A 23866-nucleotide genomic window follows, 5' to 3' on the forward strand; every position below is an offset into this window, starting at 1 on the left:
TTGCATTAACTGCACTTTCACAGCCTTGAGACTCTTGTCGAACATCTCTCGGAGAAGAAAATTACATTCTGTTTTTAAGATGCAGTGTAAATCCCCCTGGAGAGCGCTTTCAGAAACAAGCTAACTTTGCTGGCTCCTACTTTTGTAGCTGGGAAGCAAAACAGAGGTTCAAATGTAAAATTAAATCAGCGCGATAGATTATAAAATGGTCACAAATGCAAAAGTTTTGTCACCATTCAGTTTAATATAGATCTGAGGAAAAACTGCAGTAGGCAATAAAATCCATTTGATATCCTATTAGGTCTGTCTTTCGAGTTTTTTCCTCCTGCCTATTACTAAGCTATTTTATAGTTCTGTGGGGGATAAGGGATGGTCTGTAAAAACAGTAATTGGATTAACCTTCAGTGTATTGTATAACAAAGTACCACAAAGTTACTGCCTTAAATGGTACCTGCTTACTCCACTGCTATGCAGTGCTACAAGTACATATTAACATAGTTGGGTCTTATATTCCAGGATCACAAGACTGAATTCAAGGTTTCAGCTAAGGCTTGGTTCACAGCTGGTCCCAAGGTTTCCTTGTAAACTCATTCAGATTTCTAAAGACCTCCATTGAATTTGTAGGTCTGTTTTTTGGCTCTCAGCCAAGAGTCACTTGGATCCCACGGGCTACCTGTAAATTCAAACTACAGGCCCTCTTAGACTTCCAGGATGGTGTCTCTGTAAAATATTGTAAGAGTAACTAGTCCTCTTTGTCATTTAATGTAACCTACTCAAGGAGAGATCAACAAAGTTATCATAAACACATAAACGATACAAAAAAACGAGTGATTCTAGGAACCAGCACAGGCATCTGTCTACCACAGTAAAGCAAATGATTCCAGACCACTGAAATGCAAATCGTATGCAGCAGATTGTAGATGCCACTGACTGTAGCCTTGTAGACACTAACAAGTTTTGCAGTTTGCATCCATTTATGTATTCATTCCAGGATGCATCACTTAACTATATGTCCTCTTTTCAACCAGGTGAAACATTTCATCACTTGCTTCATTGATTATGGAATTAAATGAAATGTTTGAACTGTGTTCACTTTTATATATGCGCCACTATTATATCCTCTTTTAGAGTTTATCCTGCAGAGCATATGACTCGCAAATGTACACACAGGTCATTATCATTAGCACATTGGGCACCAGCAACTCTGGACACTGATGTTTATCAGTGACCATATGCTCGCTCACACTCACTGGACAGCTTTACAGCTTGACTTTCTACAAAGACACGGCTGCCTCATGAGATGATCCAGGCATGTGGCAACTGACATGAGTTTTCTGGCTTGCTTGGAGTATGGTGACAGTTCCATAGACAAAAGAAGTGCAAAGGAGTCAAGTGATATGAGGACATGGTATCTGGTTTAGAAAACAGATGCACAGTCCTCGCAGTATCTGGCCCTCATTATTCTCCAAGTAAATGAGTATGGAAGAGTCTCAAGTTTTCTTTGACAAATCATATTTAGTTAAAACAAACAAACAAAAAAAACAGGCTTCCGGCTCCTGTGTATCCTAAGCCTTTCTCAATCCCTACTGCCCTGAAATGAAGCTTTCTCTCATGTCTATGTAAATAGAGTTTTATATATGCATGTCTTCATGCATTTTCTTCACTTCAAGAAAGAGATTCTGTAAGATCCCAGTCACTTTGTCTCCCTTCCTTACTTCCTCTTTGCCTTCTTGCAAGAGTGAAGTGTAACAAATGAAACTGTTAGAAATTTTAGATCATGCTACTATAGCAAACTGTAGACACCTCACTTCTTGTAAGAAAAATATATTATCATTTCCAGCTGTGGATAGAAGCCCAAAGAAGTAAAATATTCATGGAAAAATTGTTCCATGGGTGATTATTCACCTTTAAGTCTGTCTGCTTTGCTGTCATGGGATACCTGCCAAGGAAAGTTACTAACAAAGGAGTGTAAGCAGCCCAAGAGAACAAGGGGTGTTGCTATCAGCAAAGCTGAAAGGAGCTGGAGATCTGAAAAGCCCTTTGATATCAGACATAGAGATGTAGTTTGGGGATTGCCTAGATGGGTTTTGGTCTTGCTTTGATCCAGTTTACCTCATTATGTTTCCTTTCTATCCTTTTGAAATGGTCATGTATATTCTGTGCCATTATATGTTGGAAGTATGTTATCTGCTTTTTTATTTCAACTTACAAACGTTACAGTTAAGAGAGTGACAAGAGTCTCTGAAGAGACTTTAAATTTTGTACTTTTAAACAAGATTGAAATGGTTAAAGACTATGAGGACTTTGAAGTTGGACTAAATTTATTTTGCACTATGATATAGCTACAAACTTAGGGGGGGCAGGGAGTGAAATGTGGTATTTGAATAAAATGCCCCCCACAGATTGATAGGGAGTGTCATTATTGGAGTTGTGACCTTGTTAGAATATGTGTGGCTTTACTAGAGAAAGTATGTCACTGGCAGGGTGGCTTTGAGATTTCAGAAGCTCAAGCCAGGCCAGTGGCTCACTATGTCTTTTTACTCCTTGTGGATCCAGATGTAGAACTCTCATATACTACTCTAGCACCATGCCTGCTTGCATTCCCACCATGATGACAACAGACTAGACGACTGAACTGTAAGCTAGCCCCAACTAAAGTGTTGTTGTGGTCATGGCATCTTTTCACAGCAATAGAAACCCTAAGACATACAAATTTAAGTAGTCCACTCTCAAATTAAGACTAACACTACTGAAACAAGAACACAAATTTCATCTTCCCAAGTCTGCTTTAGAAGTAAGGTTTTGATAACCTGGGATCTCAAAAACAGAAACTGAACTGAATTTCCAAATGGTTGCTGAGTAGTTTCTCAAATGAGAAAAACATCTCCCATTGTGTGTTTCTATGTGGCTTAACTCTGGACACTATTAGGAATACCAAATATGTTTCAGCTATGGAAAAATAACCAGGTAGCTAAAAACCACATTCCCTAAGTCCTATGAATCAAGACCTTCTCTAATGAACAACTTTGAAATTTAAAATATTTCTGGACATCTGATTATTTAAAAGTTATTCTGAATTCTGAAAAGCAGCTTACTTAAATTCTTAATAAATTGTTCTCTTCAATTATTCTAAGAAACAATCCCCTTGGAATTTTTAGATGTTATTCATCATCCTCCTTCCTTACCCAAGTTTCTCAAAACTCTTGGGCAACTTTTTCAAAGAAGTTCAACTTCATGTCATTTACAACGATATAAATAAGCATCCTGCATTCAGAACTAGAAATCTACAACAATTATAAACCAAATCACACTTTTCACTTTATGGAAAAGAATAAAAGGTTATTTATATCCCCCACACCATGCCATTATTTTTGGTCTATGTAACACAAGACAAGCTATGTTAATACAGCATAGGCCTTTGTCCATAGATTCTTAGACACAATGTATTTCACAGTGCTCCCACTGAGCATTGTTGGAGTTGAAAGTTGCAGGTTTGTTCGCACTATGCATCCTATAAAGTCCCAGCCAACTTCGAAGTCTTTGCCGCTGGACAGCAGAGGCTGACTACGTGTCAGAGGGGAAGGAATCTGCAAAAACTTGGAGAATGCTTGTGAGATAAAAATCAAAATGCTGAACACAGTTTGTATTTTCCTGTATTTGAGACAGTAGTTCACAGCAAGCTGAGGCAGAAGTTGTTAACTAATTTAGGAATATAAAACCTAGTCCACATCCACCTGATTACTAGACATGTGACTTCAACTGGATAGAGGCCATTAGTAATCAGAATTACCAAAATGATCAGTAGTAGAGATGGACAGTCCCTTAAAATGGCTTGATAGTGATTATGAACATGCAATTTGTCCATTTCTTCATGAAAGACAAAGTAATAAAATTCCTCCAGTCAGTGGATTTGAAAAGTTCTTAAAATTTGCATTTGGGAGCTATCAGTTCACCAAAGATTGGGTATAATACAACAAATCCACCCACTTGATTATTTTCAGTAAGGACATATTTTCAAATGCAGAAAACTGCCTAAGATACTCACCAGGAGACTTTTGTGGAAATTCATACGATTTGTAGAAAATTAACAAACTGCTAAGAACAGACAAAACTATGCAGAGAATTCAGGCACAGTAAGAAGGTTTGGGAATATTTGTATCTTAATTGCAGATACTTGCTTCAAACCATCCATGTAAATGAATTAAACAAAAATACACATTCATAGAGAAAATTCTCTAAAGACTAGCTGGTGTTTATTCTTTAAACAGCAAGCAAAATGCATCCTCTGATGAAAGTTTCTCTGTATTACCTGTACTGCTTTCTCATGTCGTGCCCAACTGCATTGGTCTCCCAAATTTTGGTAGCGAGAACTCTAACTGTATTCAGGAACAGAATAAAATTCAGCTGAAAGACAAAAAAGATGTAATATCACACAAAAATTAAACTACTCTTCAAGATATTTATAGAAATTTAATAATATGAACTTCTTTGTATTAAGACTAAAATTTGCCTGATCCATAAATTTGGATGCAGAATCTGATATTAGACAGTAAAGGCTACTGATTCTTGACTTGCTTTCATTTAAAAAAAATTTTTTTAAAGAAAAGAAAAATTAAATGTTTAATAGCATTAGAAACCAGAAATACCAGAGAATAATCTACCAGAATCCAATTTCCAAAGTTCAGATGAAGCCACAAGGAAGGTTGGAGGGACAAAAATAAGTCATTGTATAAATGGGACCTACCTTCTTAAAACTGAAATTAAAACCTAGCTTCTGCCTCTATATTCCTAAAGAGGAGTAATAGAATTGTTCAGAGAATAATAGCCCCACCTATGATGTGTGAAACACAGTGGGAGATGCATGTTGAGGATATTTTATAGGCAAGATGCTGTATAAAAAGGGTCCCTGGTGTAGACAGTTATATTGAATTTGAAAAGGGATAGGTGTGGGATCCATTAGAGAGAATCAAGTTCTGCCTTCAAACAGAAGAGATGGCAGAGTTGGTTCCTCTTCCTTTGCATAAGAGGAAAGTACTACTAGACTAATCATGCATGGCTGCTATTTCTTGAACACTCTCTAAGCTTCATAGGAAAATGAGATATTTTTACTGTGTACCATTATTAAGGACCAAATTTTCCAATTCAAAAAGATTTGACCTGGGTTACCTAGCTATTCACTGGAATTTGAAACCATCTGCATGGTTCTGTGATGTATTTAATGATCACATTCTCACTCTCTCCGGATGCATTAAAACACACACAACCTGAGAGTTGAGGATTTCCATGGGGATTGCTTTCTGAATAGCCATATTAATTTCATGTCACAGATTTTCCTCTCTACCTGAGAAAACAGTTCCTGGTGATGCAATATGTCTGGGGTGAAGATCTGGGGCGAGGCTGAATCACAGCAACTGTATAAATGGCTGAGAGTGAGGAATTGAGCCGGGAGGTGCTATGGGAGTACAATCAGCTGTGACTGTCATTTATCAGTCCCTAATCCATATAATAGAGATGCAGCCCTCAGCTCCACTGTATGAAAATGCCCAGAACCAAGGTCTCTGTCCTCATGTCATACATCAAAGATAAATTCTGAAAGCCAAAAATAAATTTGGTTGGGAAGGGATATATATATATACCAGTTAACCCAATAGTTTAATAAAAGAGAAGATATACTTAAGGATAGCCAAATTGACCACTAAAAATACATAAGAATTAGGAAAAACTAAACCTGAGCAGAACTTGTTAGTTTCAAAGAAAATACACACATGTATATAAACATAATGAGACATGTAACAGCTGTATAAAGTTCCAAACAACTGCTCTAAATTGTTTAGGGAGCTATAGAATAGAAAGTGTCATTGGTTACATAATATCTTGAATTTTTTACAAAATTCAAGATTATAGAAAAGAAATAGAACCAACCTAGATGCCCATCAACAGATGAATGAATGTTGAAAGTCTGGTACATGTATAAAATGTATAAAATGAAATATTATTCAACTCTGAAGAAAAATGAGTGACAAATTTTCAGGAAAAAAAATTGATGGACTTAGAATGTATAATGATGTTAAGTGAGGTAATCCTATCTCAGAATGAAGGGGAGGGAAAGCATGTTCTCCCTCAACTCATATGCCAGCCTATAATGTATACATGTATGTATGTAAGCAAATGTGTAGATTTCATTTAACATTTTAAAAGAACAGGAAAGGGCAAAGAAACAAAGCCAGAAGGCACACTAATGAATTTACACACAGAATCCTTTGTGTGTGTCCCTTGAGTGTGCTCTCAAAGGGTAACACATTTTCAATGCAGATTTGGTCCTTGATAAGTGGTGTTCACATATGATTCCATGCAGGGCCATTACCTTCCTGGGAGACATGAATTTTAAGTTACAGTTTTCACTGAGTATTCCTGTAGGGAGTAGTTCTTTATAAGCACTGCTAAACTTGGTGTGTTTAAAAAAAATACAAAAATAAAACAACAAAATTTTAACTTTGAAATAATAGAGTGTAAAGATTATTGGGATTATGTTAAAGTAACCCCAACTGAGACATTTCTGAGAGTTCCTTGCATTTATTGTCTCTGGATACCCGAGAGTAACATGTCTGGAATTCGCAAACCCCAAGAAGTTTGGAATTTTTTTTCACTGTACATTATAATTTTTAAAATGTACCATTATTGCTAAATAAATGTACTTTGCCTTAAATATATATATATAAGTAGCAAATGGACACAGAGACAGAAATTCGTTGAGAGCGGGACAGTTTAATAAAAGATTGTAAAGGACCTAAGGCCACACCGGAAGAGCCCTTCCAGATGGCACTTCTAACTGTGTAGGGCTAAGGTGTACATCGAGAACATGGATCTGGGAGCTAGTGAGCAAATTATTCCTTCTGAAGACTGTAAATAAGGATATAAAGAAAAAAATCCCTATAGACAATAGAGACACAATTCTGCAGTTAGAAAAGGTGTCGATTGAGGGGAATGAAGGAGAACAAATGGACAGTAGCATCTGTCATGTATCATGATTACCTCTCAGTGACGAAGGATATTCTTGCTGTTGCTGCTGTAAGCAAGAATCACGTAGAGTCTCTGCATGCCTCATGCAATGGTCTTGGGGAAAATGTTTGCTTGTATAATTGCATAATTATGTAATTGTTTAATCTCTGCATAATTGTCCAGGTAAAAATTGCCTCTGAACTGAACTTAACCAAACTCAACTTCGTTGTCTGAACTCAACTATACCGTACTCGCTGAACTGCCCTCCCCTCCTGACTTACCCTGTGCTGCTCTTAAGTAACCGCTTTATCCTGTCTGTTCTAGTGAGACTCGGGCATCTCCTATCTCCCACTCATTCTGTCAAATCTCTCCCTGATTCTCCCCTCAATTAGATGCAACTTTCAAACATGGTTGCTTTTTTCTACAAACTAACTTTACCTTCCTTATGTGTGATTAAAGGTATGTACCAAGGGTATGTCTGTATTATAGCCAGATGGATTAAAGGTATGTCATTCTAGCTGGATACAAAGACCTGAAAATTCTTTGGATCTGATCTCTTGCCAGAGCAGCCATGTTGCTGCATTGAGATTCCTCTACCTCTTCCCCATTTCTATTTATCCTAAAATTCACACACAATTTTACTATGACAACAGAAACAGTCATCAATTCTACAAACGTGATAATCCGAATGTCCTTGTGAAAATCTGGTGATACAATGATCCTGCATAACTGCATTCCTGATCATCTGTCATTTGACAAATGTCCTCCAGTCTGCCAGGATGATGAACCATATGTACTGCTTCAGCTGGTTTGTTGAGCTGTCCCCATGTAGGGAATCAGCTTTCTATATCATCTTTTTTGCTGTCTTTCTGCATCAATTCTTTCCTTGAGCTATGCCTTTCATGTGGAAACTTCTCTTACTCACATTGGATCTTTATAGATTTGGATGGAACCCATAGTCTTTCATAGGCAAAACCTCTTCCCCAATGCAACATATTCTGTGCCTTCCATTCTGATGTTAAAACATCTTTAAAGTATACAGGTTGATCTAATTCAGCAACTGTTTTTGTTTTGTTTTTGTTTTGTTTTCGTTTTACAATCCAGTGTCTCTCAAAAAAAATCTTAGTCCCCCTTTCTGATTATCAAGGTACCATTATGTCTTTATGAATCCACACATAAACTAGACACTTAGGCACTAGCATTCCATGCCTAGCTCCATGCCAGTGAGCCATATTTCTGAGCCATTTAAACACAGAAACAATCAAGCCATATTACATAAGATATTCAGTATTTCCAATACCTAGTTTAGTTTTCTTTAGTTGCTCTGTGAATTGCTGACTGGAAATGCTTGGATTGTGTTGTTCTGACCATAGCTCAGGCTGGTCTTGAACTCACTGTGTAGCCAAAGATAGCCTTGAGCTTCTAAGCCTCCTGCCTTTGTCCTTCAAGAACTGAGACTACAGATGTGTCACTGTATCCAGCTAACTTTCATATAGTAGATACAATTAAACAATACTGTTGATTGGCAATAAAGCAACAGATCATCTAAAACTCAGTCTTCAAGCAACCCAGTAGCTGGCATTTAAAAAAGAACCAAAGAACTAAAATAAGAAGTCAGAGCTGGGCACTCATTGGTGCATTTGAACTTGCAGGTACGTTTTTCTGTAGTCTGTGGTTCATTTTCTGAAAAATCTTCAAAACTAATCTAAGGGTCAAAAGATGTTCCGGGTGGGAACCATTTGGAAGATGTTTTCCTGATGGTAATTTGACAATGCTAGCATAGAGCTCTTCGCATTCAAATAATCCTGCATAAATCAATGCGACTGTGAGAGCTTGCAGAATTTATAGTTCATGTGAACCACAGTGCTCAGAATTAGGAAAATGTGGATTGTGAGTGAGTAGTTTTTTGAGAGTCATTTTTATTGGTCTATATTCACAATTTTCCAGACGTTTACGGCATCGCTGTGCTATGGACCAGTCTCTGTGTGCTTGACAGACAGGCTCTTCAGATGACTAATGGTCTACTTTCAAAGAAGTACATTTAATACAAAGTTCAGTTACTCGGAGTTTTTTGTCATCTCATGAGTGTTTTGTTCTGCACACCTATATAAAAGATATCTCAGAGAATTCCAACAGAAGGAACAGAATGGCACCTTATAAAACTTTTAGGAAAATGTTAAATGATGATTTTTTTAAAATGCTATATTGATTGCTTTTTAAAATACAAAGAGAAGATAAACAAGTATAGTCTAAACTCTGTTTCTTAAGTCAATGAATCATTCCACCCAACTGTTATCACAGGAGGATCCACCTCCAGAACCAAGAGATGGAGATAAGGAAGATTGGTAAAAGAGATTTATAGAGATACAGTTTAGTATCTGTATTTTGTATTTGACAGAATTGCAAATACCAAATTTTTTTCCTAAAAAAAAAAAAATCTTTCTTCCAGAAGTCTTTTTAAACATCTCAAAATAGCACTACAAATGAAATTCAAGCTCTAATATATATACTCTAGAAGCTGTCCATGAATTACAGACTAACCAAAAAATGAACTACGCATTTTGTATTTATATTTATTATATAATTATTATATAATCAAATTGTAGTATTACAATGGGGAAGTATATTACTTATAGTTTAAAAACTCATTAATTCATAACAATATGCCTATCAATAAAGTGAAAACATTCCTCGTGGCCAACATATTAAGAAATAAGCCATTCTGTGGTATGAGTAGATGGGCTGCATTCTGGGGGTCTCTGATGGGAATGATTATATAGCATTTGACTTTGAGATAGATAAGTGTTGCAACAAAGGTTATGGTCAGGGTTAACGAAACAGAAGCCTTCTTGCTTCTGACAGCTGGGCTAGAGGAAGTGTGTTAGGTTTATTCGCTAGGTGGGCCAGCTAAAGAACCTGTAAATAGTGGAGTTCTCCTCACTGGGGCATAGGATGCTGAGAGGCAATGCTGTCCCTGAAGACCTGGAAGACATTGCTCAGTGCTTCAACACATTTCCCCAGAGATAAAAAAAGATGGAGGAGGAGACAAAAGAAGTTCGAGTCACAATACACTGGTTACATTTACTTTTCTTGGCTCGTTTAAAAGAAAGTGTTCACTTGGCTGGCAGCATATACATTTAATGGAGGCAGAGGCAGGCAGATATCTGTGAGTTTGGAGGACAGCTTAGCCTACACAGTGAGTTGCAGGACAGCTGGAATCACAAAGAGTCTCTCTCTCTCTCTCTCTCTCTCTCTCTCTCTCTCTCTCTCTCTCTGTTCACTTTATTGGACATACACACTCTAATTCAGCAACATACTATACAGAAAAATACATGTGGGCTTCATGTGTTCTCCAAAGAAATCATTCCATGAATGGAAGGCGTGAGATTGATTCCCAGAAATCGACAAAAAGCTTTCGGTCACAGGTTGCCGAACTTTGACCTCAGCATGGTTTATGATTTCCTCCCTTAGGTCTCAGGAACAAGCATCAGGAGTAAAGTGTCTCCTTTAGACAGCAAAAGGAAGAGAAGAACAAAGATGCTCAGTGTGATTCTCCTCCCATCCGACTGGCGAGTAACCCTTTATGTGGTTTGCAGCTGTGCCTCCATTTCTGGAACAGAAAACACTTACACCTTGTATGAAGAGATGCTTAAATAAAAGCAAATATTATCTATTTCTCTTTTACTTCCTCCTAACCTATGAAATCAAGATCTCAGATTTCTAGTGATACCCAAGCCACTCTCTAGCCACCAAGCATCCTCAAAGCCATCTTGAAGAGTCCCAGAGCAAATCTGCTTGTTCTCTCAATCAATCTGCATTTCTCTGTTTTTAATTCTTTCCCTCTGATACAGTCCTTATATGCAAATCTTGGTGTCTCAGGGGAGGCCCAGCTTATTGAGTACCTATTGAATCTACCATTGTGTTTCATCAATTCTTCCAGGCCTGACTGGCCCTGCCTGCTGCTTTCCTCATTCTTCCAGCTGAGTATTGATGAGCCTTCTGATGAAGCTCTGGAAGGCCCAGAATCTAAACACACATCTTACTCTAGTTTGGTTCGTTGTTTTTACTTTTTTGAGACATGTATCTCCAGACTGGTCTTGAATTCTCAGGCCCAAGAAGAATGACCTTGAACTTTGATCCTCCTGCTTCAGCCTAAAGAATGTTAGGATTAGCAGTGAGTACCATTTTCATGACTGGTCTACCTGTTAATTAGAACTTATATTTTGGTACTGTATAGGATAATTCAAGAACTATACTCATCAACATAAAGACAGTGCGTTTAATAAACAACTGCCACATTGGGGGATGTTTATTTTCATTACACAGCATTATTTTCTAATGACTAACTGACTCTATTAAACATTTTAACATGGGAAAATGAAGCGGAACAGGACAATGACTGATTTTTTCAGTACTACCCTTTCAAAGTCAGCTTGGTGCTTTCACATTTACACTGAAGTCAGTGTTCATCTGAAAACCTGGGTTCTCTGATATACTTTGTCTGACTTCCCAGAATTCCTTTATTCTCTTAAACTTAGTTTGCTCTGTATGCCAATGAGAAATTCTGACCTCATTCTCTGTAATTCTGCTCTCAGACCTACAAGCATTCTGTTAAGAGAAACTACCCTGTTACAACAGCCAAATCCAGAGTTAGGCTAAGGACCCAATTTAGGTTGAGAAGTCTGTGCTACAATTTTGTGGTTGTACACAGGAAGCATGTCTGTTTGCATAATGCCATGTCATACTTTGATGCAAGGCCATAAAAAAACCAAACATGACATTGTAATGCTAATATATTTTTTAAAGTATAATGTGCCCACTGAAATGGAAAGATTGTTTTTCCCAATAATTGTTCAAGGCAGAATTTGGCATGTTTTTGAATGCATGTGAAACAAATAGGATCAAAATGCAAGGTGTGATCTTTGCTTTGTCATGAAGCTGTATGACCTTTATCTGCAGGGCTGTCCTTTCCCTTACTAGACAGAAAAAAAAAAAAAAAAAAAAAAGTCTCCTGAAACAGATTGGGAATTTCTACATTGCCTGCACTTATTTTGCCTTTCCTCTGTCTCAGTCCTCAAGGACATCTACTTTGTATGAGTGGTTGGTTCTTTCAACTACCATTGATCCAGTGGTTACTGTGTTCCAAGAAACTCTCAAAATATATATATTAAGAATATAGGCATTTAAGAGACAATATTGTACTTATTCACAAATACCATGCAGCTTAGTGGGCAAGGTAGGCAGTCTATGGACAGTGAGAAGCTTTGGTTTCTTTGAGATTTGGAGCTATCCAAAAGGTCACTTTGAAGATATGACACTCCAAGGAAGCAAGAGAAACACATCCTAGCCTTCCAAGGGTTTAGAAAGACAGGTGGAACAGACCAGCATCAGCAGAAGTAGACAAGTTCAGGTAACTAGCTGTGTAAAGGTGTATGTATGTGCATGGCAGTGTCCTCTCTACATACTGAGAGATGTTGGATTCTATTAAAGAAGCCTGAAGCTCACCAGGTAATGATGTCGATCCTCACATTAGAATCTCAGCTCTCCCCACTTAGCTTAGTAACCTGGTCTGTTTTCTCATTTAGAGATATTGTGATCTGTCTGCACCTGTACCCAGCACATGGTGAGCACTGTGTCATATCTGTCACCATTCTCTCGGTCCTCTCTGGTTTCACAACACAAAATCACTTAGAGAGAAAGAGAAGCACCACTTTCTGAACACCATGAGGGAACTCTGGCCTCACTCTTCCTTTTACAGGTTAGAGGATATGGGATGCCCGACACAGAAATCCCCAAAGAATCTGGAATTCCAGCAGAAAAGTATGTAGGAGAGTTCCCTAGAAGTCTCTGCAAGATGGTTTTGCATTGAAACTAACTGGAGGACTTCTGCTAGCAGTAAGGATATGAGCAAATAAAAGTCAGAAGCCTCACTCTTCCTGGTGAAAGTGAAGGAGATTCTCTTCTTCTCCTTTTTCTCATACCATTGACCTAAGAAAATGTTGAAATACCTTCTTCTCGTCTCTTTGAAATATAAGATAGATCTTTTATCATACTAAAGACCCAAGGAGAAGGGTAGTGAGCAGGATGTACAGTGAATAAGTAAAATAATAATAATAATAACAAATTTTTTTTTAAAAAAAGAAAATTCCCAATCGTTTACTACTTTTTACTTCCATTCCAACAATTCTGTAAAGAGTTCTTGGATTTAGTATGTTCTTTATTTTTTAAAAAAATGAAAAAAATCAAGCAGCTGCTGTATGGAACACAGGTACATTTTGGGACATTAACTGAAAACACAAAACTAATAAGAGAGACATTGTCACCCCTAAAAGACAACAGTCAGATATGAAGGAACAAACACTCAGAGAAGAAACTAGAAATACAGACAAGACAAAGGTTGGCGGTGTAGACAGATGTGCAGAGACCTGGATGGGAGAAGAGAAATCGGAGCTGAGAGCAACAGGCCCTTAGTGCCGTCAATGGCTCCCTTCAGGTTACAGGTGCTGTCTGAGAGATGTGCTGCCGCTCCAGTTGTCACTGGATTGGCAGGGTACCATTTAGTTTTCTTGTAAAAGGTAAGAATTATTAAAGTCACTCATTGCTTTATCCTGACACAGTTTTTGAACTGAGACACAGGTATAGTTTGTCAACACAATAGTAAGGTATACACTGCCTTCCTGAGCCTTTCCCTGTACCGTTTCTTTTCCCAATCTAGACATCCACACCCTCACAGCCTCTGTTTACTGACAGTTGTTAAGAGCATTACCTCCAGATGCAAGTGATGAAAAGGGAGCTGTAATTTAGGTCTTAAAATTCCCTGCACATGTAAATAGTCACAACATCCATAATCATGCTTCAGAACTTTGTCCAGGGGCTACCCAGTTACCCCGATTCAAAGAATGGCAAGCACTTTCTGCACTAATCCATGTCAGGCACAAATAAGGGTGTGGCCCCCAGCCCTGCCTCTCCTAGCTATTGCAACACGTGTAAAACATCCTCAAACCCACTGTACAGTAAAGCAACAGGAAAACTCGCCCAGGGTTTTAATAACAATTTCATTTGTTCATTTATTATTCATTGAAGCTACACAAACGTCACACTTACCCCAATAGCGGCTAAGATCGGAGCCTGGTAAATCCACCTGTCTCCAGCACTAAGTTCCCAACACCTAAGATGAAGAAGAAGGAGGAGGAGGAGAAGGAGGAGGAGGAGGAAGAGGAGGAGAAGGAGGAGGAGGAGAAAGAGGAGGAGAAGGAGGAGGAGGAGGAGGAGGAGGAGGAGGAGGAGGAGGAGGAGGAGGAGGAGGAGGAGGAGGAGGAGGAGGAGGAAGAGGAGGAGAAGGAGGAGGAGGAAGAGGAGGAGAAGGAGGAGGAGGAAGAGGAGGAGAAGGAGGAGGAGGAGGAGAAAGAGGAGGAGGAAGAGGAGGAGGAGGAGAAGGAGGAGGAAGAAGAGGAGGAGGAGGAGGAAGAGGAAGAGGAAGAGGAAGAGGAGGAGGAGGAGGAGGAAAAGCAACTTAATGAATAAATTTGCCAAACTAAATAAATGAGAACCAATGCTATCCTCAGCTTCTTTTGGAGAAACAAATAAACAAAATTCTTATCCTAAAGTACCCAGACCAGTAAAAATACTACAGGTCCTGATTTCCTTACTGTGAGGGAGCCTGTATACAAGTTTTATAACATTAGAGAGTTACTTCTATACTAGTGAGGTCCAATACTTTGTTTCTAAGATCACAAAACAACTCTAAGTGTGGAGACTCCACAGTGGTACTTTGTTTTAATTAGCATTAAAATGAGACATAATAATTTAAATGTTGTTGGCACAAAAACTGTCTCTTTCAGAATTTAGAGCAATTTATTTTGTAAAGCAATTTTATTTTGTAGCTTATTACCTATAGAAATACATCAGAAAGTTGAACACGCATAAAAGTAAAACCTCAGCTGTCTTTGACAGCCTATAACCCATTAGTGTCCTATTGAATGCCAACTGAAATTTTTGCATTTACTTGTAAATCTTCAGTATTAAATCTCATGAATATAAATGGTTCATTGATGCCTCCATCTGAGCCAACTTAACATCTTCCTAGTTGCTCACTGAATAAGGTATTAAATGTTTTGGCAGGTGTTCATTTCTTATTTGTTTATGGCCTGTGTTTGTATATTCAACTTTTACAGTATAAATAGCATTAATAAAAAATACCGCACAATTTACTATTTGTTACAATTAGTTTCTAGTTCCTAACTAAAATTTAAGTAATACGTGGGCAGGGATCACTGTGGGGAGATGGTATAAGATACCTATGTGCCTAGAACACTACAAAGGATACAGATGGCCATTAAATATTTGTTTTATTGGAATTATATAAATTCAATTCAAAGTAAGTTTAACTTAACCTCACCTAGTCTGGGTTGTACTGGTAAAAGTCATATACTAATAAATAGTACAGAGGGTTTTTTTATTATTATTTATACTTGAAAGTTTAATGTAACACTTGAAGCAACTGTTTTAACCTTGCAGGTATGTATATAAAAGTCCTCCATTTCTTTCTACTCAGACAAAGCTCAGTATTGATTATACCAATGGTAAATTATATAAAGAACATTCATTTTTCAAATTCTAGATAATAAACATCAAGAAATTATTACTGTATAAATAATTTACAACGAAATGCTACTTCAAACAACTTTAAAAGGCAAAATATTTTCAGTCCATACCTAACAATTATGTATTTTAAAAGCATAGTTTTCACATATAATTAATACATTCTCACGCCAAAATCCATGAAATAGAAAATAGATACTGAGACAGTTTGGCCTTCCGTGTGTTCTCTCCTTTTGTTAAATATGTTCAGAGCGCCTACGCATTTCCAAATAAATACAAACACCATAGTCTTTCTTTCCCTTATTGCTGTATTTTATCCTCTAAAACCTCATGGGTTAAAGGCCTTGCCCTAGTGGCTGGTGTTACTGGGAGGTGATAGAGTCCATACAATGTGGGGCCTACTGGAAAGAAGTTGAATTGTTAAGAAAATGTCTTTGAGGGATAAACTGGGAGCCTGTACCCCCTTCCTTTCCAGGAAAGAGATAATCTAAATAGTCCCTCTCACTGTGATGGACGAGGTAGACCCAACAAGGCCAAACAACCATGGATCAAAACCTCTTCTCAGAGTCCAGTATAAATATTTCCTGTTTTTAAGTTGATTCGGTTGAGTATTAAGTCACAGTAACAGAAACCTGTGCTGACTAATATTGATTATCACGTTGATGTGATCTAGAATCACCTATAAAACAAACCTCTGCCCATGTCTGTGCATCTCAGTTGGGTGATTGAATTCTGAAGACCCACCCAAATACAAGTGTCACCTCATCATTCAATGGGTTCGAGTCCTGAACTGAATGAAAAGGAGAGAGCAAGCATAACACCACCTTCTCAGTATGACCCTCAAACCATGAACCAAAATAATTCCTGCTTTTTTGGCATTTAGCCACAGAAGCAATAAACAGAATGAAAATACTAACTCACTTATCTCACTAAAAATGATGTAATTTGTATGCTGCTATGCAATTATTTTCCTTTTGAATATACATAGGAAAGTGCATAAACAAGTTTCTATATTGGTACCAAGAGATATCAGTCACACATATTCTGTTACAAAACTGTAACTTGCAGACCAATAAGACCCCCATATCAAAGTAATTCTGGCCCTGCCAAGCTGAAATCTGTACAGCCAATGAACTTGGAAGCTTACTAGCATGGAAATCAAGACACAGAATTGTTACACTTGTACACTGAACACTGAATCGAACATTTACAGAACTAAATACAGGCGTGTTTCTTTCACATTACTCAATATACAAGAAAGATAAAAGATTGTCAACTAAGCTGCACAGATCATGGACTGCACTACCCTCCAAAGCTTTTATCAGTAACAAAAGTCTTGCTGTACCAGCTGCAAGGTTTTTGGATTCTGTACATTTTTATTTCAGTTTTGAGCATTTGGTAATATCCTCACAATCTTTTTTGTCTCTGTCTCAATGACATTTTACCATTGTGTCTCCTAACATATGAGACTCAATCATACAATTCTAGCTCTAAAAAAATCACTATATTTGAAACTAGGTCAAAATTGGCTGTCTCTAAATACATCAGAAATTTGACTTCTATGGGTTAGGGTGTCAAAGTTTCAAATTTTTCTTTTGACATAATAAGAGGGGCAAGAGAGACCAGACGTTTTCAAGAAAATGCAATAACTCCCTATTTTAAATTAATTCTTCAATGCCCCACATCATACACAGCTGAGGACTAAATTCTGTTCAGATGTTTTTAAATAGATTTTAACACTCTAAGAAACAAAGTTCTGAATGCTGTAGTATCAGGCTCAAACAGATATCCAGTGAAAAGAGAATCTTTCTTTCTCTGTCTATCTCTGTCTCTCTCTGTCCCTCTGTCTCTCAATCTCTTCTCTCTCTCTCTCTCTCTCTCTCTCTCTCTCTCTCTCTCTCTCTCTCTCCTCCCTTTCCCTCTCTGCCATATTCATTAAAAATAGAGAAGAAAAGAAAGACTAAGCCCTGGAGATGATGGAAATCCTAAAATGTTTTGTTGTGGTCTGAACCCCCAGCCCCAGAATAGCTGTACCCATTTTGTTCCATGCCTGCCACCTATTTCATATTATTGCTGTAACATGCCTGCCAAGTCACTGACAGAAAAATAACTTGACTCAGAACAAGTTCATGCTGACCACATATCCTGTTACATTCTCTTCTGTACGTCCCGAGTTTTGCTGATCTTAAGCAACTCCACAAAGCTTTATGTAGGACCCATCAAGTTAAAGGTCTATATGAACTGCTATGGTGTGAGTCAGAGCTGACCACCAGGCAGAACCTCCTACACCTCTGTATGAGCTCATGGTGGTTTTCATGGCCAATGCTGAAGAATGCTACTAATAAGCCAAAAAATTATGATTATGATGCTCATGCTCTGTTATCTCAGTGTCAAAAATTCCCCTGTTCACCACTCATCCACCACCCCTCTTACCTCACTCAGGACCAATCAGCTTAAAGGTCAGCTGGAAATACTTTGTCTAGTAAGTCAAAATGTATACCACTCCCCTCCTTGCCTTTTAAATTTTTGAGCCTGGGTTTTCCTATAAAAAGCCTTCCCTGAGAACAGACTAGTACCACAATTCGGTTATTCTGTTTTATGGACCCAATCAATCAGTATTAGGGTGTGAGTTCAATAAGCCACCCCATCTGGCTGAGATGGTGTTTGTGGAGTTCTATGGGGTGACTCCTGGACCCTACACATTTAAGTGTGATTGATCAGTAGTAGGTTGTGTGTTCAATAAATGATCCCTATCTGCTGAGCTGAGGTTTTTGTGGTTTGTGGGGCAACTCCTGGACCCTACATGTCTAAGTGCCTTTTTGTTGCCTTTTCTACTGCACATCTCATCTTTCTTTCTGAATGATGAAGCTAAAGCAGAACAAAGAAGTTACAGGTCCCCCACTTATTGGAGTCCCTATGTCCTCTAAATGAAGCAAGAGTAAAGTAAGAAGGTACCATTCTGGTTTTGTTCCTGTTGCTGTGATAAAATGCAGCAACAAGAAGCAATTAAGGAGAAAGAAGTTTATTGGGCTTATGTCTGGGTTACAGTTCATCAACGTGGAGAAACCAAGGCAGAAATCCAAGCAGCTAGTCACATCAGAGTCAGAGAGAAACAAATGGACCCATGTTGCCTGGTGTATGCTAGGTACTCAGATAGATTTCTTCTATTTGATATAGTTCAGGACCCCTGCCTAAGGAACTGTGCTGCCCACAGTCATCAGGATCTGACTATATAAATTAGGGTACTCCTCCATAGACATGCTCACGGGCCAACCCAATTAAAACTGTTGTGCCAGAAAGCATTCATGGACCCCAAAAGCTCAGCAAGGAGCCAGCTCTGGTGCAATTACACTAGGGTCTTTATTTATAAGCTGGAGCTTGGGCCATACCGCCTCTGACACAGTAGAACAGGAGGGTGTAGCCCTGATCTCTCAGTAGGACAAAGCTTTATAGGAAATGGTGAGCAAGCAAAGGGGGTTTAGCCTGGTGAGTGCCTAGTTACATGACTATTGTAAGCCAACAGGTGGGTGCACTGAAGTAAAATCTTGAATGGTCTGAAAGTACATCTGAAACAATCAGACTAATCTTTGATTGATGGTTGCTAGGAAGTAGCTAGGGAGTAATTCTGGGGTATGGGACAAAGACAAGCCATGGGGTCTTTCCTGGTATTTAGGTATAGCCTGGGTTCAACTATAGGTCAAGTTTCTCTTAAGATGGAGGCCAGTCCCAAGAAGAGGTAGGTTTGGCCTCTCAAAACAGTTCCTCAGTGAGAGCTCTCTTCACTGAAAGTTAGAGCAAGTTGGTATTTGAAACCAACCATCTCAGGTATCTTATGAAGTGTTGCTGGTTTTGTAAGTAAATAGAACCAAGAAACAGAAAGTACTGGTTTTCCAATTTTATCACCTAGCATAGCTTCTCCTAATCTAATAACACTTGGTAGAATTTAAGTCAGATTACTTCTTTCTAATTTATTTCTAATATTTCTAATAATGTTCCAGGTACCTTTTAAAAATCTGTCTGGTGTGCTTATTTCTAAACAGACAAGATGCAGAGAAAAATCAAGAGCCCCAGCTCTCCAAAAGACCAGTTTAGGGTTAAGGGTATATCTTAGAGCTAGACTGGGTGCCTAGAAAGTACAAAGCCCTGGGAACAAGCCTCAGCAACACATACATAAACATACAAAATGAAAACCCAGAAGTTGAGTGTGGAATGTTAAGAATGATGGACATAGACATGTCTTGGTCATCATAGTTTTTAAATCGGTTACAAATATCATGAAGTTCAACAACTTAATCCAGTCTGTGAGCCTTTCTGTACTCTGACCTAGGCGCTAAACTGCTTCCAGCTTCGGGGCAGTGTATTAGCTTCTACCCCTGCATACGGGCAACTTCACCTGACCCCCACAAAAGATCACAGCACCAGCAAGAGCAGCCAAGCGAAAGCTGGAGTCCATAGAAAGCCCCACCCCATTTTGATTTCCACTAACCTGGTATCCGCCAGCGTGGCTCGTGCCACTGCCCAGGCCACAACAAATACCGCTGGAAATCCTGAAAACAGAAAAAGATTTGAAACCCACATTTACTTTCAGATCAAAGATTGTTTTGTTTGCCTGTTGTCTGCCCCCCCCCCCCAATCAGGTGACTATAATATTAGCAATTAAGAGAGGAAAATAAATAGATACACAAAAAAATACTGTTTTCAATAAGAAATATGCACCTAATGCCCTTTCCTTAGTTTGAGAAACGAGCGGCAGCATGAAGGGCAAATTGCCCCCGGAAGTCTGAGATTAATGATGTTTCTTCAAGTTTTCCTGGCATGGATAGAGGAGGAAACCACATTTGGAAAGGACTGAACTTCGCAGAGCCATAACCATGCAGAGTGTGGCCCACTCTGACTAGCCACATGGCGGCCTGCTTTCAAAGAGGAGCAAGGCAACAAGGACAGAGAAAAGCTGGGAGAAGCTGAGGTCTTAAAATCATGACACTGTTCAATCAACGGTACATTTAGGATACTTCCATATTCTTAAAGTGGAAGAGGAAGATACCAGAAGGTTCTAACATCAGGGATTTCAGAAGGAAAGTTTGTCCTTTCTTGGATCTAAGTCCGACTCCAAACAGAAGCATCTGTCCACACTCAAGGGACTGAACTGACTACTCAGAAAAACAGGCATTATAAAGAGAGTCAGGTATCCTTGGACCACTCTTTTGCTTCCTCTCTCAGCATCCGCTTGCTCTCCTATAACATACTCTGCAACACCACATCACTTGTCGTGAAGCCTACACCGGAAGCAGACGCTCCCAGACCTAGAAGTGTTTGCTGGCTTCCATTTATTCTTTATCTAGCTTCGGCCACTTTGCTACAGCGACACAAAATGAGATAAGATGGGGGTGTTCACAAGTACTTCCATATTTAATTTACCACCAAATTAACCATTGAAAACTATTTGCTAGACTGAGGGGTCACATTATATATAGGTAACATATTATATACAGGTAACACATAATATACAGGTAATGAAGTGTTTATATCTGATGATGATAAAAAAAAAAATCAACCAGGTGAGTTGAAAGGATGGCAATGGGTCCATGACCAGAGCAAATAACCAGAATAAGTACTTTATATATTAATAAACAGGCACTGACATCTCTTTTGACAGCTGAAGATTAAGTATATAAAAGTTAAGTATCATATTCATAATGGTGAAAACTAAACTAAAACTGAAACCTTTTAAATTCAAAATTAAAATATAGAAAGATATGTAGATGAGAGAATAGATGTAAAGAAGAATAAAATATCAACTGTGGGGAAACTGAGGCAAGGACAGAGAAAAGGATTGTGGGGTTAAAAGGGGAAAGGGTCATTATTTATGTTTACTCCTCTCTGCATTGTTTATAAAGATTTATTTTTAACTGTGTGAGCATGTGTGTATAAAGGTGTGTGCCATATGTGTGAGGGTACATGCAGAGGCCAGATGCATTGGGACCCTATAAGCTGGAATCACAGGCTGTTGTGAGCCACCTGATCTGGGCAACAGGAACTGAACTCAGGTTCTCAGGAAGAAGAATTTAAGCTCTTAACTGCTGGTCAGTCTCTAGCCTCCTGTCTACATCTCTGTAATTAAACTCAGTATAAAGGCAGCCACTCTAACATTTGCTTAATCTAATACTAGATTAAAAAATGACACTCAGGTAAGCATTGACTCCTATTCAGACTAAAGCTTTCCTCTGTATTGTTTAAAATTAGTACTTTAAAAATTAATGTGAACAGTGCAGCCCAGTATCACTACAACATGAGTACAGGTTTCTGAGTACTTGCCTGAGTGAAGAGAGTTTAAAACCATAATTAGCCCAAATGAACAATAAACAAAAAGCAAACAAGCACTCTTCTACAATAAACCCAATAAATCATGTCATTGAGAGAAGATACGCAGTTAGATTCTCTGTGAATTATTTCAATGACAGGCAAAGCCACCATCGTGCTTTCAAGCATGGAGGAATGAATTTGTAAAAATAAGATCAGTCTCTCTGTTTTTGAAATATGAGGACAGCAATCTATTAATCAATAAGATGTGGATATAAAAATTTTAAGATTTTTGCTTTAGGAGCCAGCAGTCAGTCTTAGATAGCTATTACTATTCTTTTCATTAAGTAAGCCTAGAAAAATATTTCTCAACCTGTGGGTGGCAACCCCTTTGGGGATCGAACAACCCTTTCACATGGGGTCACATATCAGATGTCCTGCATACCAAATATTTACATTATAATTCACAACAGTAGCAAAATTAGAGTTGTGAAGTAGCAATGAAAATAACTTTATGTTTGGAGGTCATCACAACATGAGGAACTATATTAAAGGGTCACAGCAATGGGAAGGTTGAGAACCACAAAATCTATATCTTTTAAGGACTGGAGTTGTAAAGAGAGTCCAAAGAGATACTAGCTACAAAATTTATTATTCTGTGGCATTTGCCTAACATTAGGCAAAAGATGCTCGTGTGTTGGTGTCTGTGACGACCCTGTGTATTTTAGTGGACTTAAACCTCCCTCGTGAGATGGAGATTTCCAAAGACCTTGCTTATTTACTATTGCATTATCCCAAAGACAAAATCATTGTGAGCAAATTAAGGAAAGTTGTAAAAGAAAGTTAGAAACCTACACTTGCATAAAAGTATAGGAGAAGCAGGAAAGCTTTATCTTTTTTCACTCCTTCAAGGTTTCAAGGTGAGGAATTTCCAAATTCCCCTGAGCAAAGGTAGACTGCACTGAGTGTGAAGAGCTCAAATAAAGAGCTGGTGATGAGGCCTGAACTTGTTTCTTATCAAGCCATAAGAAATTAGAGAAAAATGAACTTATACTGCACATGGTCAATGCAGAAGTTCGAAAAGTAAACAATCAGGCTGGCTTCCGAGACAAATATATCCACAGACATCATTTCAAAACGAGTGCAACATTACATTTTGTCATCCTAAAGACCTTCAGGGAATTAACCAAAAGTTTCCTTTTCAGTATTTCACATTTTCAGCTGCCATGACAATTTGTAAAGCAAAATAGGCAAAGGAATGCTTCTGTTTCATTGGGAGAGGAAGAAATAAGTCTTCCAATTTAGACCTGAAACTAAATTGTGCTCTTTCTCTATGCTGAGATTCTCGTAATTCAAACACTAAAGTAGCAACTTTAGGTCTGTCTGCAGTTGCTAAATCTACAGATGCTTCACTTTTAACCGCCTCCGAGCTTTCCTTACCCTAAAATTTCAACAACTACACAGAATTCTTTTCCCTGTCTCATGTTGAGATCCGTCCTGGTCCAATAACTGCTTCAGTCCTGCTAAGTCATTTGTGAAATGTGAGCTGAATATCATGTTTTAAATTTACTCTACTGAAAGTAATTTGAATAATCACCATCCAAGAATGGTAAGGCTCTGTAATGAGTTTGTATCTTTATGTGTTCAACGAAGTCAAAATATGCTTTTATGACACTTTCATTATTTGACCTAGAAACATAAATCAGAGATACTGTTGTAGCCTATAAACTCAAACTTCAAAGCTGTTAGGAGGAAGTCATTGACAGAGCAGACCTGGCACAAAGCATAGGCCTGAAAGGTTTGAACAAATGCAGCTAACCAGTCTTTCCAGCTTCCTCCACAGCTAGAATTTGGCCTAGAAACACTAAACTTTAAGCCTGAAAAGTTTGCTACTCCTAGCAGAATGATAAAATTGATGTTAATAAATGTATTTCATTAACAGAACATTAAAACAAAAGAAAAGTAA

General features: G+C 38.2%; 2 protein-coding genes across 2 annotated transcripts in view; one reads left to right on the forward strand and one right to left on the reverse strand.

Annotated features, from left to right (window-relative positions):
• LOC117705391 (gamma-crystallin D) overlaps positions 1-23866 on the forward strand; it is a 763352-nt gene that overhangs the window by 472002 nt on the left and 267484 nt on the right. The window lies entirely within an intron of this gene.
• Pth2r (parathyroid hormone 2 receptor) overlaps positions 1-23866 on the reverse strand; it is a 68938-nt gene that overhangs the window by 11364 nt on the left and 33708 nt on the right. Inside the window, exons 8-10 of the mRNA XM_034498005.2 lie at positions 20087-20147; positions 14104-14167; positions 4310-4404 (exon numbers count right to left, since the gene is read on the reverse strand). Of these exons, the coding sequence (XP_034353896.1) occupies positions 4310-4404; positions 14104-14167; positions 20087-20147 (220 nt within the window). The remainder of the gene's footprint in view (positions 1-4309; positions 4405-14103; positions 14168-20086; positions 20148-23866) is intronic.

This window comes from Arvicanthis niloticus, chromosome 3, assembly GCF_011762505.2.
Source record: "Arvicanthis niloticus isolate mArvNil1 chromosome 3, mArvNil1.pat.X, whole genome shotgun sequence".
Classification (NCBI taxonomy): domain Eukaryota; kingdom Metazoa; phylum Chordata; class Mammalia; order Rodentia; family Muridae; genus Arvicanthis; species Arvicanthis niloticus.